Source organism: Equus caballus, chromosome 15 (genome assembly GCF_041296265.1).
Source record: "Equus caballus isolate H_3958 breed thoroughbred chromosome 15, TB-T2T, whole genome shotgun sequence".
NCBI classification, from domain to species: Eukaryota; Metazoa; Chordata; class Mammalia; order Perissodactyla; family Equidae; genus Equus; species Equus caballus.
The window spans coordinates 67,335,745-67,351,799 of NC_091698.1; the positions used below are offsets into that span (position 1 = coordinate 67,335,745).

The 16,055-nt window shown below is 41.7% G+C and overlaps 1 protein-coding gene across 3 annotated transcripts in view; it reads right to left on the reverse strand.

The window, feature by feature from the left end:
- The window catches only part of MSH2 (mutS homolog 2), a 73,645-nt gene extending 58,799 nt beyond the window's left edge, over positions 1-14,846 (reverse strand). For 2 of the 3 annotated variants that reach the window (XR_011426084.1, XR_011426083.1), the window contains exons 1-4: positions 14,422-14,772; positions 6,187-6,341; positions 2,307-2,585; positions 1,306-1,452 (exon numbers count right to left, since the gene is read on the reverse strand). Coding sequence is in view for 1 of the 3 variants with exons in the window: in XM_001917785.6 (XP_001917820.3) it covers positions 1,306-1,452; positions 2,307-2,585; positions 6,187-6,341; positions 14,422-14,632 (792 nt within the window). In the remaining 2 variants the exon portion in view is untranslated. Of the gene's footprint in view, positions 1-1,305; positions 1,453-2,306; positions 2,586-6,186; positions 6,342-14,421 lie in introns of all 3 variants that reach the window. The other variant, XM_001917785.6, reaches the window with a different exon arrangement.
- Between the last annotated feature and the right edge of the window lie 1,209 nt (positions 14,847-16,055).

The window sequence follows — 16,055 nt, forward strand, 5'->3', positions numbered from 1 at the left end:
TGCCACAACTAGAAGGACCCACAACTAAAATACACAACTATGTACTCGCGGGCTTTGGGGAGAAGAAGGAAAAACAAAAAACAAAATCTTTAAAAAAAAAAAAAATCCACACTTTTTCAGTAGTCCTAAAGGCAGCTTCTATTTTCAACAGAGAGAAATCTCTCTAATACAGGGATTATCGCTCATACATATTGGCTTTTGATTATGTCACACACAAAAAAGTAAAACATAAACTTAGTTTATAAGGACCAAATTATTACATGATAAGCAATCAATGCAAAATCATGACAGTCACAATAGTTTCAGTTCATTCTAGCTTGAAATCTACTTTGAAAATTATAAGTTAAAAAGTTTGTTCTGGGCCGGCCCCATGGTTGAGTTCACATACTCCGCTTCACGGCCTGGGGTTTTGTAGATTTGAATTCTGGGCATGGACATGGCACCGCCTATCAGGCCACGCTGAGAGGAAGTCCCACATGCCACAACTGGAAGGACCCACAACTAAAATATACAACTATGTACTAGGGGGATTTGGGGAGAAAAAGCAGAAAAAAAAAAAGAAAAAAGAAATTAAAAAAAAGTTTGCTCTGTCTTAAATATGCAAGAGAATTTTTCAATTCACTTAGCAGTGATCCACAAATATCCTATAAAGAGTTTCCAATCTTTTACCATAAAAATACATCTCTCAAGTATATCCACCTCGAAGATAAACTTCAACCACTGAAAATCCCATAAAAAGTTATACTGTTCGCTTATTCATTTCTACCACTGGCCATACCAAACCAGTGTCAATTTTTGAGCCAAACTGTTTAAACGTAACATTTATTATGCAATTATTATGTGCTATATACACTTTCATCCCTTTACTTCCCAAGCTCAACAATCCCTTAAGACCGGTATTTTTAACCTTATTTAACATACAACGAAAGTGCCTCAGAAAGGTGAATAATTTATTAAAGACCCCACATCCTACACAGCCTGTACATTATAAAGCTTTGGTAGGCCTTTTTTTCCCGCTACAACCACTAAGCTGTCTCACCTATTTAAGTGACAGTAATCAGGCTCTTTCATGTGAAACCAATAAAACTCTCCTCCACCCCAGGAATATATGCTGTGAAATTATCTAAGGTTATGTTTAAATTTTTCTAGTCATTCCTTGAGTTTTTCCACAAGCTTCAGCATAGATAAAACAAGCTTAATTTCAGTGGCCCACAATTTAGGCTTTGATATACATATAACAGAAGTAGCCTTCTAGAAAGTCACTACTATAATCTAAGAATAAATTCACATTTGTAATCCACATACCTGATTCTCCATTTCTGGCAAAACAGCGCTATTCATCTGTTCTCCCTTTTTGCCTTTCAACAACCGGTTGAGGTCCTGATAAATATCTTTTGTGTTAAAGTCAGTTCTTTTTCTTTCTGTGATCAGAATTCCTCCTCTCTGAATAACCTATTTTACAAGAAATACTTTAAATTACTATGAGAAAAGGAAAACTATCATTGATAAATATAAAATGACAACTTAAATTATTAACCCACATTAAATTTTTTCACAATGTGCAAGACATTGGTAACATATATGTATTAACAGGTATTTTTAAAATCTATAAACTAAATTCTCATGGAAATTTAAAATTATGTTCACATAAAGCTTTCAAAAAATAGTCCCAATAGTAAAAACTCTGAACAGAATAATTCTTGCGGAATGCCCATCATAGATTTCCTATCTCTCAAGCAGTTCTTATGGTATTTGAGGCCCACAGAAAGAAAAGAATCCTTGGGGATACACCATCCCTTAAACATCTAAATCATAAACCATATACTTACACAAACGGCATAATCAGAATTTTGTTAAATCAATCAGTAAAATAAGAGGTTAAAGTTCCACTCAAACTATCACCAAGTAATCCTGAAGAACTATATCTTATTTATTTGATAAATCCATGCTAAGCAGGTTTTTGATGGCTCTAAAGCACCCCTCCCCCCAACTGTGAAAGCCTTCCTTTTATCCACTGTGATCCCTTTAAGATGGCACACGCTGTCACTCTTTTGCGGGTGGGGGGGGGTGGGAGAGGATCTGAGGGAGAACAAGTCTTAAATGAGAAACAGCTTGTTCTGAAGTCCTATTAAAGATACAAAGTTTCTGTCAAAGATAAACATCAAGAGATTCCTCAAAACAAAACATTATAATTAGATACAAAAAATTCTGACTTCTATTTTTTTCCTTAAATAAAACAGTATCCTGTTAATTGGAGCCTCTGCTAGGCTTGGACTCTCCTCTATCACTAGACTTGCTTCCCTTACCTGCCTCAGTTTTCCCATGTCTCCAGCAGTCTCTCCTCCGGGTAAAACACATTCCTTTGGTCCAATCTGAATCAGGAGAGCCTCCAGATTGGAGAACTGATCATTATCCGGGAACTCACACAGTCCCAGCTTCCTCTGTATGGAGTCAACATACCCAACTCCAACCTGTCTTTGGCCATCAACTGTAGACATTTTAATACCCACAACACCAATGGAAGCTGACATATCATTGTTACCAAAAAGAATGTCTTCAAACTGAGAAAGATTACCTGGAGAAGCCTACGCAAAAATAAAAAAAAATTTTAAGAAACTGTTAAACATACTTGAACATTTTACTAGCAAACAAAAATTACCCAAACTTGTTGATTCTTATTAACAAAATATTTTTCTTACAAAACAAAATTGCTTATAACCATATACTCCAATTATTATTACCACATTTTCTATAAAGTATCCTCCCTACTTTTCCAATTATTTTCAAAACACTTGGACATGTCTAAAAATAATTGTATCAAAAGTGATTTTCAGTTTGAAATTTGGTTGCTGGGTTTATACACACACAAACATTAAGGTACCCAAAGTGATAATCCTGTCAATGGCATGTTTTAATTTCTACCTTCTGACAAACTACCTATTGGTTGCACCTATCAGTATTATCACTGAGTAGGTATACCACATAAGAGAGCAGTATTATTAGCTTAAAAATTGACCTTGGGGGCCAGCCTGGTGGTGCAGCGGTTAAGTTCCCACGTTCCATTTTGAGTTCGCTGGTTCAGATCCTGGGTGAAGACCTATGTACCGCTTGTCAAGCCATGCTGTGACAAGCGTCCCACATATAAAGTAGAGGAAGATGAGCACGGATGTTAGCTCAGAGCCAGTCTTCCTCAGCAAAAAAAAAAAAGAGGATTTGCAGCAGTTGTTAGCTCAGGGCTAATCTTCCTCCCCCTGCCCCCCCAAAAAATGGACCTTGGAAAGTCACCTCTCTCTATCAATATATTTAACTGTAAAATGCAGAGATTGTTCTAGATGAGTGATTTCCAAATAAAGGGTCCTTGACCTATTTTCACTACTTCAAAAAGATTAGAAATCTCTCTTTAAGACTGCACAAGCTAACTAAAGGGTCAAGTTTCTTTGCTTTTGTCTGAACATGTGTTAAGTCGTGGCTGACACTAGATACTTCAATCTCCTCAGTAGGTGATAGGATGCTGTTAACATGAGGCATTTCTGGGGCAAGTGATGGAGCATGGCATGAAATATGAGATAGTCACAAACAGTCCAAATAAACACAGTAACAGCCAAATTTAAGCAACCAGTAGTCATCAATAGTTCTTGAATGTTTTTAGCATCATACATGATAAGCATTTATCTTTTCATAATATCGTTCTGAAAATCCTACAATCATGGATTTCTGAGTCAAATCTGGATCAAAAATGAAATGGAGGGGCCAGCCCGGTGGCATAGTGGTTGAGTTTGTGTGCTCCACTTCTGCGGCCCAGGGTTCACAGGTTCGGATCCTGGATGTGGACCTAGCACCACTCGTCAAGCTACGCTGTGGTGGCAACCCACATAAAACAGAGGAAGATTGGCACAGACGTTAGCTCAGCAACAACCTTCCTCAAGCAAAAAGAGAAAGATTGGCACAGATGTTAGCTCAGGGCTAATCTTCCCCCCCCACACACACACACAAGAAATGGAAAAACAGTGTTATCTCATTTTCAAATTAAAAAACCACTGATTCAATCACAAACGTAAACCATATTTTCACACACACACTTTGGATTTACATGTACAGGTTTATGAAGCATATCTTTAAAAAACTCTCAAAATTGAAACAGTAGCTAATAAAATTGGGATCTTGAGGGTCCTTGAAAATGATAAGACTGGTAATCTCTAAATTAGATGGTACCTAAGGTCCTTTCCTGCTCTGAACATACTACCACTGAGAACATGGGAAAGAAATCAATCATAGAGATCAACTGCTTCAAATATCACTAATACTTTACAACAGAAGCCATAAGCTAAAAAATGAAACGTTAAATCCATTTTAGCAGTTTTAGATCTGAACTTTTTAAAAGGTCAGGATGAAGATACCACCTTTTTAAAAATTTATTTTATCTCTTTGCTGAAGAGGATCCACCCTGTGCTAACGTCTGCTGCCAATCTTCCTCTTTTTGTACGTGAGCCACTGACAGACAAGTGGTCTAGGTCCGTGCCTGGGAACCGAACCTGGGCTACTGGAGTGGAGCACACTGAACTTAACCACTAGGCCACTGGGACTGGCCCAAGATACCACCTTTTTAATAACCAGACAAAAATACACATTTGAAGATTTCTGCCCCCTGACGTAAAGGGTAGGAGTTAAAAAGAATTCATCTTGAAGGATTCCGATGTGACATAAAGGAGTGAGGTGTGATGGGTTGATAATCATGGTAATTGCTTGAACTTATGACTCCACATTTTGGTGTTGTTACTAATTGAGTTCTGTGAAGGATGAGATAAAAAAACATCACTTTGTGGTACCCTCAATTTTCTATTAAAATCTTTCAAGACATAGGCTAGAAATTCTAAGCGTAAGTCTCACTTTTCTCAGTAAAGTCAGCAATGAAAATTCCCAGGAAACTCCATAATGGAGAATGTCAAATCCTCACAGATACAATCTTCAGTAAATGTCCATATTTACAAAGGGGGTGGGGGCAATATAGAATGAAAACTGAAGAATATATTTAGGGTAGCACCAACGTCAAATGTTTAAATATTGTATTAAACCTCACAGAAAAAAGTCAAAGGACTTTCAAGGCAGAAAGCATCTTAAAAACCTTCTAATTTTATTGTTCAAGGACAAACAGATACAGGAGGTTAGGAAATTTGCCAAGGTCACCCAGAGGGACAGAGGAGAAAAGAAATGCAATTTGCTGACTACAAGCCCAGAGCACTGTCCCCCTTACCACACATTTATTCCCTTTCAAGAATAAATCTCACCTCCCCAACAATGTTTTAGCCATTAGTTTATTCCAGTATCTACTGAGAACACACTCTGTGCGTGTATTGTGTAAGAACAAACAAAAACATGACCTTACAGATGAACAATGAAGGCAGTCACTGAATAAAACAAAATGGCACTACTATCTCCAGGAAGGCATTAGAAGCATGCACGTCAATAAGTCTTTCTAGTCACACCAAGGAATATGATCACCACTAACTCAAGTTCCAGACTTACAAAAAATTAGTCTAATGGAAAAGAAAAGCACGTACAAAGATACAAACACATTACAAATGTGTATAAACGAGATATTTGGGATACTGTAAATTTGTGTGATATTACTTCAAAAACAGTAAAATCAAATCCTTGTTTAATGCTTGTATTCAACTTCATGTAAAGGTTATTTATCATTTTGGTTCAGGGATAGTGACAAACCTCAGAGTATTCATACTCATAATACAGATTTACTGCATTTCTGAATTGCTATTAAACTGTGATTTTAAAAACTACATGCCAGGGGGCCAGCACAGTGGTGCAGCGGTTAAGTTTGTGCACTCCGCCTCAGTGGCCCGGGATTTGCTGGTTTGAATCCCAGGCACAGACCTATGCATGCTGTGGCAGGCATCCCACAATAGAAGAAGATGGGCATAGATGTTAGCTCATGGCCTATCTTCCTTAGCAAAGAGGACTGGCAGCAGATGTTAGCTCAGAGCTAATCTTCCTCAAAAATAAATAAGTAAATAAAAATAAAAACTACATGCTAAAAGAATATTAAAGTTTCTCAAAGCATTTTACTATCACAACCTGGTTAAAACATTAAAGCATACAGCAGAATTTGCTCCCATTTTTATTTTTTCTACTCTTAAAAAAAATAACTAAATTAAAAAGGAAGATAATTACCTTAAATGCCAAATACCAATCATTCTCCTTGGAGGCCTTATTTCCAGCTCTATTCTTATAAACTTCAACTCTGTATTGACGAACTAGAAGAAGATCTTTTACAAAAGACTCAAAATTCATTTTACTAAGCACAACACTCTCCAGAGTCTTTGCTCCTAAAGAAAAATATTAAAAGTACATGTTACAGATTTGAGGATTTGAAAGATTTGAGGATTTGAAGTAGTTAAGTGTTCAAGTACCTAACACAACACTGTCCTGCAAGCTAGTTGTTCTTTCAGTAATGCATTCATTCAACACACTGTTCATCAGGCACCTATTACGTCCTAGGGACTCTGGTAGGTGAAGGGTATGAAACAATGAAGAGACGGCCTGGGGCTCCCGTGGAGCTCACGCATGAAAATAAAAACAGAAGAGGGGCCCCCCAGTGACGCAGTGGCTAAGTTCGCACGTTCCGCTTCTCGGTGGCCCAGTGTTCGCTGGTTCAGATCCCGGGTGGGGACATTGCACTGCTTGTCAAGCCATGCTGTGGCAGGCGTCCCACATATAAAGTAGAGGAAGATGGGCTCGGATGTGAGCTTACGGCCAGCCTTCCTCAGCAAAAAGAGGAGGACTGGCTGATGTTAGCTCAGGGCTAATCTTCCTCAAAAAAAAAAAAAAAAAAAAAACTGAGACGATACAAAGATAATGAGTAGATACAGACATAGCTAGCCTTACTTGTCCTTTCCTATAATTTGTTTTTCACAAGTTTGAATGAACATCATATAACTACATAGTATTTTATAGCATTAAGTTTTTTTCAAAAGGTCCATAAAAATGGATTAGTCATTATTCAGTGCAAAATGTTGTAAATAACATAGCCGAAAATTCAAAGGTTCAAAAAGTTACAGCAAAAAGGAGCCTTCACTTTCACCAGTGACCCCTACACATCCAGTTCACACACCCAAGTGTTAGCAGTTTATAGAATATATTCCCAAAGAGTCTATGCACAAGCAAGCAAATATAAAGCATTTTTCTCCTCTTTTACATAAATAGTTGCACACTACATACACTGTTCTGTATCTTATTTTTTTAACTTCATTATATTTTGGAGATTGTTCCATCAGTACATAATCAGCTTCTTTCTGTTTACAGCAGCAAAGAATCTCATGACCATAGACATTCTATAATTTAGGTTCTTACTGATGGACACACAGGTCGTCTCCAGTCTCCGCTATTACAACGTCGCATGAACAACCTTAGTGCTTCATTTCTAAACATGTGAGTGTATCTGTAAGATAAAGTGCTAAAACTGGATTTTATCAAAGGATATATGTGATTTTGATAAACAGTGCCAGACTATTCCCTTTAGTTCACAGTGCCAATTAACACTACCATCATAGAGTATGAGCGCCTCTATTTCCCCAGCCAGTCAACACAGCTTTCAAGCTCTCGGTCTTCATCTTAGATTACTGGTTCTCAACTGGCGGCAATCTTGCTCCCCTAGAGGACATCTGTCAACGTCTGGGGACATCTGGGTTGTCAGAACTGCGGGGGCAGGGCAGGAGGAGTACTAATGGAATCAGTGGGTAGAGGCAGGGATGCTGTTAAACATGCACAGGATAGCCTCTCAAAACAACGAATTAGTTATTCAGTCTAAGATGTCAATAGCGCCAAGGTTGACAATCTGTCTTAGGTGGAAAATGGTATCGCAGCTTAATTGTGATTTGCAAATACCAATTTCTTCACAAAATAAATAAAATCACCCACACCATCAAATGGAACCAAAACTCAATTTGCATGTAATATAGGTAACACCACTTATTCACTTAAAGGTAATTCAGAATATACTTGTAAATGATTCTGACAACTGTGGATCTTATGAAAGATTCAACCTAAATTTAACAGGTCATGCAAAGTACAAATATCAAATACAAATAAGCATAAAGATTAATTAAATGACATAATACTGTTGTTTTGTACAGCAAAACACAGCTGATACTTTCATTATCAGTACATCAGTTATAAGTACTAGACAAGAATCCCCGCTGCCAGACACCCTAAAAACTGGCTCAGATCTTGCCTCTCTAAGGTTATTTCCTAGAACATTCCTTACTATCTAATCCAGGACTGATAAACAATACCTACAGGGACCAGGCAGGTATCAAATGAGCAAAGGAAGCCAAGGGAGCTGACAGACAACAAATGGCTTCAAAAGAGACCATACAGAATGGTGGGAAGTGCGACAAAACGAGGGAAGTACATCAGGGTAAAGAAGGAATCTGCACTCACTACCTCACAGGGAGCAGCTACTCAGCTCCAACTCACGACTGTATTGCAGGGATATTTCTGCCCAGTTTCCAACCATGTAGATTTTTCAAAACTCAAAATCTGAATTACTTCAATGAGAGCTCCCAATCTTTAAAACACAGGCAATTAATTCAAACTTTTAGCATAACACTATTTAGGCCATCAGTTTTCAACTCAGTAAGTTCAACACTGCCACATTTTCTTACAGACTTGAATAGATTGCTGTTTCTTTAGCTTGCAGTTAGAAAGCAAATTGCATGAGAATTATGTTTACTGCAGAATCCCATTCAGCAAGGCCTGTACTCACATTCCCAGAGGCATATGAGGGAACCAAGGACTATCCAGGCTGCAGCAGACTCATCTCCCAAGAAACACTCAACTCGGGATCAGAACCTTCGAGTGGAATGGCAGGCCCCATTTAAATTATTTCCTGTTTTTGTCTAATACATAGGGTGACCAACTCATCCCATTTTGCCCAAGACTCTCCCAGTTTTAGTAATGAAAGTCCAGCATCCCAGGATCCCTCTCAGTTCCAAGCAAACCAGAAGTAGTCACCCTATCAGCCCATCTAGCTGATTTAACATAAGCAAAATTATTCATATGCTGAAACATCATCATCAAAAGACTTGCTCAAACAAAGCAATGAACCAGAGTTTATACAAAATCAGAGAGGAATTTCTCCCTGAGACACTTATAAATGCCATAGTGACTATCATCAGCAACTTCCAATAAATACAGCGATGAGTTTCAAAAACACTGTTTCATATTATCCTTTAATTTAGAAGGCAAAAGGGTAAGTCCAACTCAGCAAAAACAATTCTAGGGAGAGGAAAAACACTGGTCTGGCATTAATTCTGAAACAGCTCTTAAAACATCAATCCAGTAGGATGTGCTTGCAGAATTGCTTGGCCAGTACAGGGTTTTTAAAGCACTTGAATTTGAATGCTTATCAGAGGATGAACAAGCACTGACAGATCCACAAGCCCCACCACTCCCTATTACTTAGGCCTTACTACTTTGCACATCAATGTTATCTGCCTAGCCTTGGGGAGAGCAATCCAGAGCAACTGGTAAATCTTTTTATTGACACATTCAACAGGAACACAGGTTCACAAGTGGTGACTTCTCAACAGTGGGTGGGGTGAAGAAGCAAATAAGGTGATTCCCCTCCCCACCATGGTCTCCCCTACCTCCATTACTAATCTAAAGCTAAGTTGCCCAACCACCAAGGTTATACTCTAAAGATACTATTTCTCTCAAAGGCGTTTTTGTGACACACTGGGTGGCAGTGTATTTTAAGTCTTATTTACTGACAAGCATCTGGAGTGCAGCTACTATGTTCCTGGTGAAGAGCTTGGTAATATGCTTTAAGTCTGATTAGCTGGGAAGGAAGATTGACCTGCTGGTGCAAAATACAGGGATCTGAATACAAAGTGTGGGGACCTGGAATTGGCCACCCCAAGATATGTCTCTTTGGCATCAGGATTATTTGAGGCTCATTGCTTTTGATAAACTGGGACAGGGAAGGAGGCTCTGAGGAATGGAACTTGCCCTTTGTTAGGACACGTTTACATTTGTAAGGTAAATCTCTATCTGTAAAAGGTGCCTCCCTCTCTGTACCAGGAAGAAGAAAGGAGATGACCTTCACTCTAGAAACTCTTAATCAATACCAAAGGCAAGGACTTAAATCTGCATTTTATTGTGCTTCTCTGGTAACCTCCTGTAACTGACTTCCCTCCCCCTCCCGACGACGTTGGTATTTCTTTAAGGATTAAGCATCTTTCCTTAGGCTAGGAACTGATTGCTCAGATGATAGACTTGCCTCCTGCTACGCCCACTGAGATAGCAGACCACTACCTTGCTGTGTCCATCAAGCCCTGTGCTGACAGGGCAATCTTGTGACTATTGTGGGAGGGACATTTCAACCACATGTGAAACACCCTGTTTGGGGGTATATAACCACTCTGTGCACCCCACTTCTTCGGTACCCTTTCTTCCTTCGGGAAGAAAGGCCCCGGGCCATGGTTCCTGATAAATCTTTGTTTAATTTTCTCTTGCTATTCTGTCTCATGTGAATTTAATTCGTTCTCTGGCCAGACGAACCCCCATTTGGGAAGAGGAAATGTCTTCCTCCCCTACAAAAGCCACCCAGCCTCCACCTGGGGTATAGCAGAAGGAATAACCTCAGGCTGGTACAAGACTCTTCTCTTCAAGAAGAATCTGGAGCCCCCATCCTCATTAAGCTGACAATTATCACGTGTATGCTACATATGGGCATTGTGCCAGGTGCTGGGGTTTACAGGCTAGAGTAGAATAAATGTCATAGCCAGGTTAGGCAGAAGGTCCCAGGGCAGGGAAGACCTAAGAGGGGCAGCTAACTAGGTAGCCTTAACATGCGAGTTAAGACAGGCTTCTAGGAGGAAAGGCCCTCTAAGCTGAGTTCTGACAGCAAAAGGTAACTTTCTTTTTCGGTGACGCAGATTGCTTATTTATTAACTGGAGCTAGGTACTAACCCACCTCATAGGGCTTTATTACAATAATGTATCACCAGATGTTGGAGATAGAAAAAAGTAAGCCAAAAGGATGTAAATAAGTCTAAAAGCCAACAGAATGAAGCAGACAGAGGAGAGGAAACGATCAACAACAGAAAGCAGTCTCTGAGAAGATGGCATGGGATCCAGGCCACAGTGAAAGGTTCATCTCTTCACTGGCACAACAGGAAAGGAAAAGAACAAGTAGACAAAATTAAAAGTATAGGTTCAAGAAATCCCAGTGGCGCAGCGGTTAAGTGCACATGTTTCGCTTCGGGGTCCCAGGGTTCGCCAGTACGGATCCCAGGTGCGGACATGGCACTGCTTGGCAAGCCATGCTGTGGCAGGTGTCCCACATAAAAAGTAGAGGAAGATGGGCATGGATGTTAGCTCAGGGCCAGTCTTCCTCAGCAAAAAAAGGAGGATTGGCAGCAGTTAGCTCAGGGCTAATCTTCCTCAAAAAAAGAACAAAGAAAGAACCCAATGTCCATCAACTGACAAATGGATGAACAAAATGTTATATCCCTACAATGGAATATTATTTGGCAATAAAAAGAAATGAGGTACTGACAACACAGGTGAACCTTGAAAATACTGTTAAGTGAAACAAGCCAGTCACAAAAGACCACATATTGTACGATTCCATTTATATGAAATGTCCAAAATAGGCAAAGCTAGAGATAGAAAGCAGATTAGTGGTTGCCAAGGGTTCGGAGGATTGGGAGGAAAGAGAAAATGACTGCTAATGGGTACAGGGTTTCTTTTGGGGATGATGAAAATGTTTTAAAATTTACTTTGGTGACGGTTGCTTAATTCTGTGACTATTTTAAAAACCACTGAATTGTATACCTTAATTGTGTCATATGTGAATAATATCTCAATAAACCTGTTATATTAAAAAAAGAATTACAGGTTTGAGGGCAGGAAATTGAGCGAGTTCTCTTCCAGTGATTTCTATTTTATATAGTCAGAGGCAAGACTGACTGCTGAAGAATGTGGGGGAAGGTGACAGGGTCCAAGATTCGTCAAAAGCGGGAGTACAAGGCACCCTCATGAGGTATTCATAGTTCCTCCAGTCTGGATGTGACTTACCAATCTGCGGTCATTTCTGCAATAAGCAATGCTGCCTAGAAAAACGGCTGGCCTCCTTAACCTTAGCAGGTTTCCAGGGGGAACTGAGCGGCAAAGGAAAAGGTTGTGATAACCCTTTACCCACAGGGCATAATATTAAAATGAGGGAAAATTCATCCCAAGAAACAAGTATTGGCAGCCTTACATCAACACACATTAAAAAAAAAAAAATCCTCAGTTACATTTCACCTTAGAAAGTGAAAACTGCAAGACATCAGCTTTTGGGATCAAGGTACATTTCTGGTTTTGAGTCTCTCCCCTTTTCAGTTATTTCAGCTAATTTTTAGTAACAAATTACCCACCTTTTTTATAACTCTTATTATCCTACCCAAATACATATTCGGACCATTTTTTATCTGAAATACGCGTTTGGCATAAATCTTTAACGTAAGAAATAGATCCTTAGGAATAACTCACATTTACTTGCTAATCTCTCTGAAAAGTTAAATTCACTTTTAACCACATTCTCAAGATGATTAAGATGAGGTTAACTGTCTAGGTTACTCTAATTCTCAAAAATGTCCCCATAAATATCCACATTTTAACCTTCTCGGGCAAGAAAACGAAAAATTTTGTTTTTTTAAAAGTCTACTCTCCAATATAAAAGACTCCTGGATGTTCACACTAAATTTCCCTTCTAATGAACGGATGTAATGCTTAGCATCCATTATTCCTTTCACAATCTAAATTAAACAGAAAAATTAAAGTATCAGAATTATTAACAGGTGCTTAGAAAAATCAGTGATCCAATTTACATAAACATACAAGTTACGTTTAGAATTTTTTACTTCATCTTAAATGCTTAAACTATTGTAAAGTGCATAATAAGAGAGCTAAGTGTGCTACCCTTAAATAACCAGTCATATAATCTGGAAAGCAACTCGGATCATCATTAACTATGAAGCCACTCATAACTATCCATGGCTGGTCTTAACTGGTCCCCAATACCTCCACTCTTGGCCCCTGCTAACCCATCCTCCACACTACAGCCAAAATGATCCAACATACCACTCCACCTTTACTTGAAGCCTTTGGACCTCTCACTGCCTACAGCATAAAATTCCAACATCTCAGCACAACACAAAAAGCCTTTCATCCTCTGACCCCACCCACCGGGGCCACTCTCCTCACTCACCATTTTCTGCTCGAGCAATACCAATCTACCTCTTTTCAGGCCTTCTCCCCAGTAAACTCCTAATCCTTCAAAACTCAAGTGGAATTCAGCCTCTCATGTAATGCCTCTTGGGTCTTCGGTAATTCTGCTTCTGCCTCTTCAACAACCTGTTATGGGGCACATGCCATAGATTTCCACCTATAATTGTAATTATTACTGCCTTGCTCTCCAGAGTGAGCTCTGAAAAGGCAGGAGTACTGCCTTTTCATCTATGTTCTCCCAGTGTCTATAACCCTGCCTGACACGGCTGTACTCAAATGTCCACCTAAAGAAGGAAACATCTCTTGTCAGTACCATCCCATCTGCGTGTGGCAGAGGCAGAACTAGAACCCACAACTCCTCACTCCTCGTAGAACGCTCCTTCCGTTATCACAACAGAGCCAGAGACGAAAGAGAGCAACATAAAACATCTCGAATATCTAGCTCACATAAGTGAGCAGTTTATAGCTTCCCAGGAGATGATGCTGGAGAGATGGAGCCGGGTTATGGAGGGCACTTAATACCGAGCTGAGACACAGACAGACCCGACTAGCCCAAGGTCACACAGCTATTAAGTGGAGGAACCGCAACGTGAAGCCAGGCAATCTGGCTCCAGAGTCCGAGGTCCTGACCACTTGGCAACACTGCCTATAAATAGTGGTCCATTACAGGTCTCTGCGCTGAAACAGTGCTATCAATGGGGCGGGGCAAAATCAGAATGGTGACATAAAATGGTCTCCCCAACCCCCTTCTATGATAAATCGCACTCCTGGGCTGGCGTTTGTGATAAAGAGGTTTGGCGGCGTCTGCGATGCGAGGCACGGGGCCACGGCGGGGCCGAGGAGCACAGCCTCACGCGACTGCTGGCAAATTAAACAGAACAGAGTATTAAAACGCCTGGCACGCAGTGAGCGCTCCCGACATGTTCGTGATGAGTTCCGATCTGGGGCAGCTGCAGAAGAACAGACTCGGGGCGGGAGGGGGGGGCGGCGGCGCCCCCCCTGGCCAGCCCGGGGCCGGAGAGAGCGCGACGCCCACGAGACTTCAGCAACGTCCCCGCCCCCGTGCCTCCTCGCCCGAGAGCCCGCTGACCGCCCCCTCCCGAGAGGAGCCCGCGCCGTGCCCGCCCTCACCTGCCGGCCCCATGTACTTGACCACCCCCTGGGTCTTGAACACCTCCCGGGCGGCCAGCAGCGCGTCCTCGCCGTGCGCCGTGTAGAAGTCCCCCCGGTCGAAGAGGCGCACCGTGGTGGTCGGCTTCTCCGGCATGCCCTGGAAGAAGCGCACGAAGCCGGCCTCGGCCGCGCTCTCCAGCTGCAGCGTCTCCTTGGGCTGCACCGCCATTTCGCAGCCTCTCCACAGCCTGCCTGAGGAAACTGCGCGACCCCGCACCCACTAAGCCGTTTCCCGCCTCCCCTCCCTCGCGCTCCGTGCGGCGTCCGGCCTCTGCGCAGACGCCCAATCAGCATCCAGCGCTGCGTTTCGGTGGGTGGGAGTCTGCCGCGGCAGCCAATCATACACGGACGCGGCCCAGCTTCCCGCGCACGCTGGTGACTCTGTCTACTGCGCATGCTTGAGCCTGGGTCGCGCGCCGACTCTGCCGGGCGCCCATCCGTAACGGAGTTAAGTTCTCCGGGTTTTCTCGGCTGCACGGGTGTGGGACCCAGGTGGAAGAACAGCGAGGGGAGGCGAGCAGGTGGGACATTCTGGCGAGTTTTGAGTTTATTACGTACCCGGAAGCGTGGGAGTGAAGTCAGCAAGAAACTTGAAAACAAAGGAAACTAGCCATCTTCCCTATCCCAGTATTTTTTAAAACCTGCGCCCCTCTCTCCCCAACTCCTCCCTTTTCCTTTGTGAGCAAACTGCCGACATCAAGCTTACAGGTTTCTTCTCCACACCCTCTTTACTGCTCCCTGCTAGCCAAATTCTCTCTCGTTTTGTCCACTATTTGATTCGTTCTTTCAAAAACATTCTTAGGTGATCTGCTGTGTGCCAGATTCTTCTAGGATCTCAGGATCCCTAATAAAGAAAGAAAAACCACTGCTTTTGTTCAGCTTACATTCTAATGAATGGATTCAGATAATATAGTAAGTAAACAGTAAGTTTATAGTAAGTAAACTGTTAGAAGATAAGTGTTTAGGTGAAAAATAAAGACGAGGGTGGTTGAATTTTTTTTAAATGTTGAGCAAAGGCCTGAAGGAGGTCAGGATCCGTTCTGCACAGTTACTTGCCTTAGCAAAGGTATTGCGCTCTCCTGTCGGGCTCACCCTTCCCCCCTGGAAACGGCCCCAAACCCTGATTCAGCAGCAGAATTACCCCGGGGGCTTTCCGAACGCATTCCCGGGCCCCGCCCACCGACGATGGGTTAGAATTTCTGAAGGTGGGGTCTTGGGATCATTTTAGAAAGCTTCCTGGGTACTCCTGACAATCAGCTCAGTTTAGGAACCACTGGCCTACATGTTAGAATTCGAATCTTTTCTGGAGCAGAGAATGTTTGGGTCATCTGCCTGCTGGCTGGGTCTCCCACAGCCTGCACTGCCCCCTCTCCCCCCGAGGCTGTGATCCGGGGCAACAAACTTCCCCTTCCGTTCCAACAGGGTGGCTCCAACATGAACTTGTCCCTCTAGTCTGGAATGGCCCTTCCCTGTCCTTTGTGTAGCGAACTCCCAGTCATCCTTCAGTCCTTGGGCACAAATGTCTCTTCAGCAAAGCCTGCCTAGTCTCCCCAGGTGTAATTAGCTGCATTATCTTTTGAAGAACCACCTTA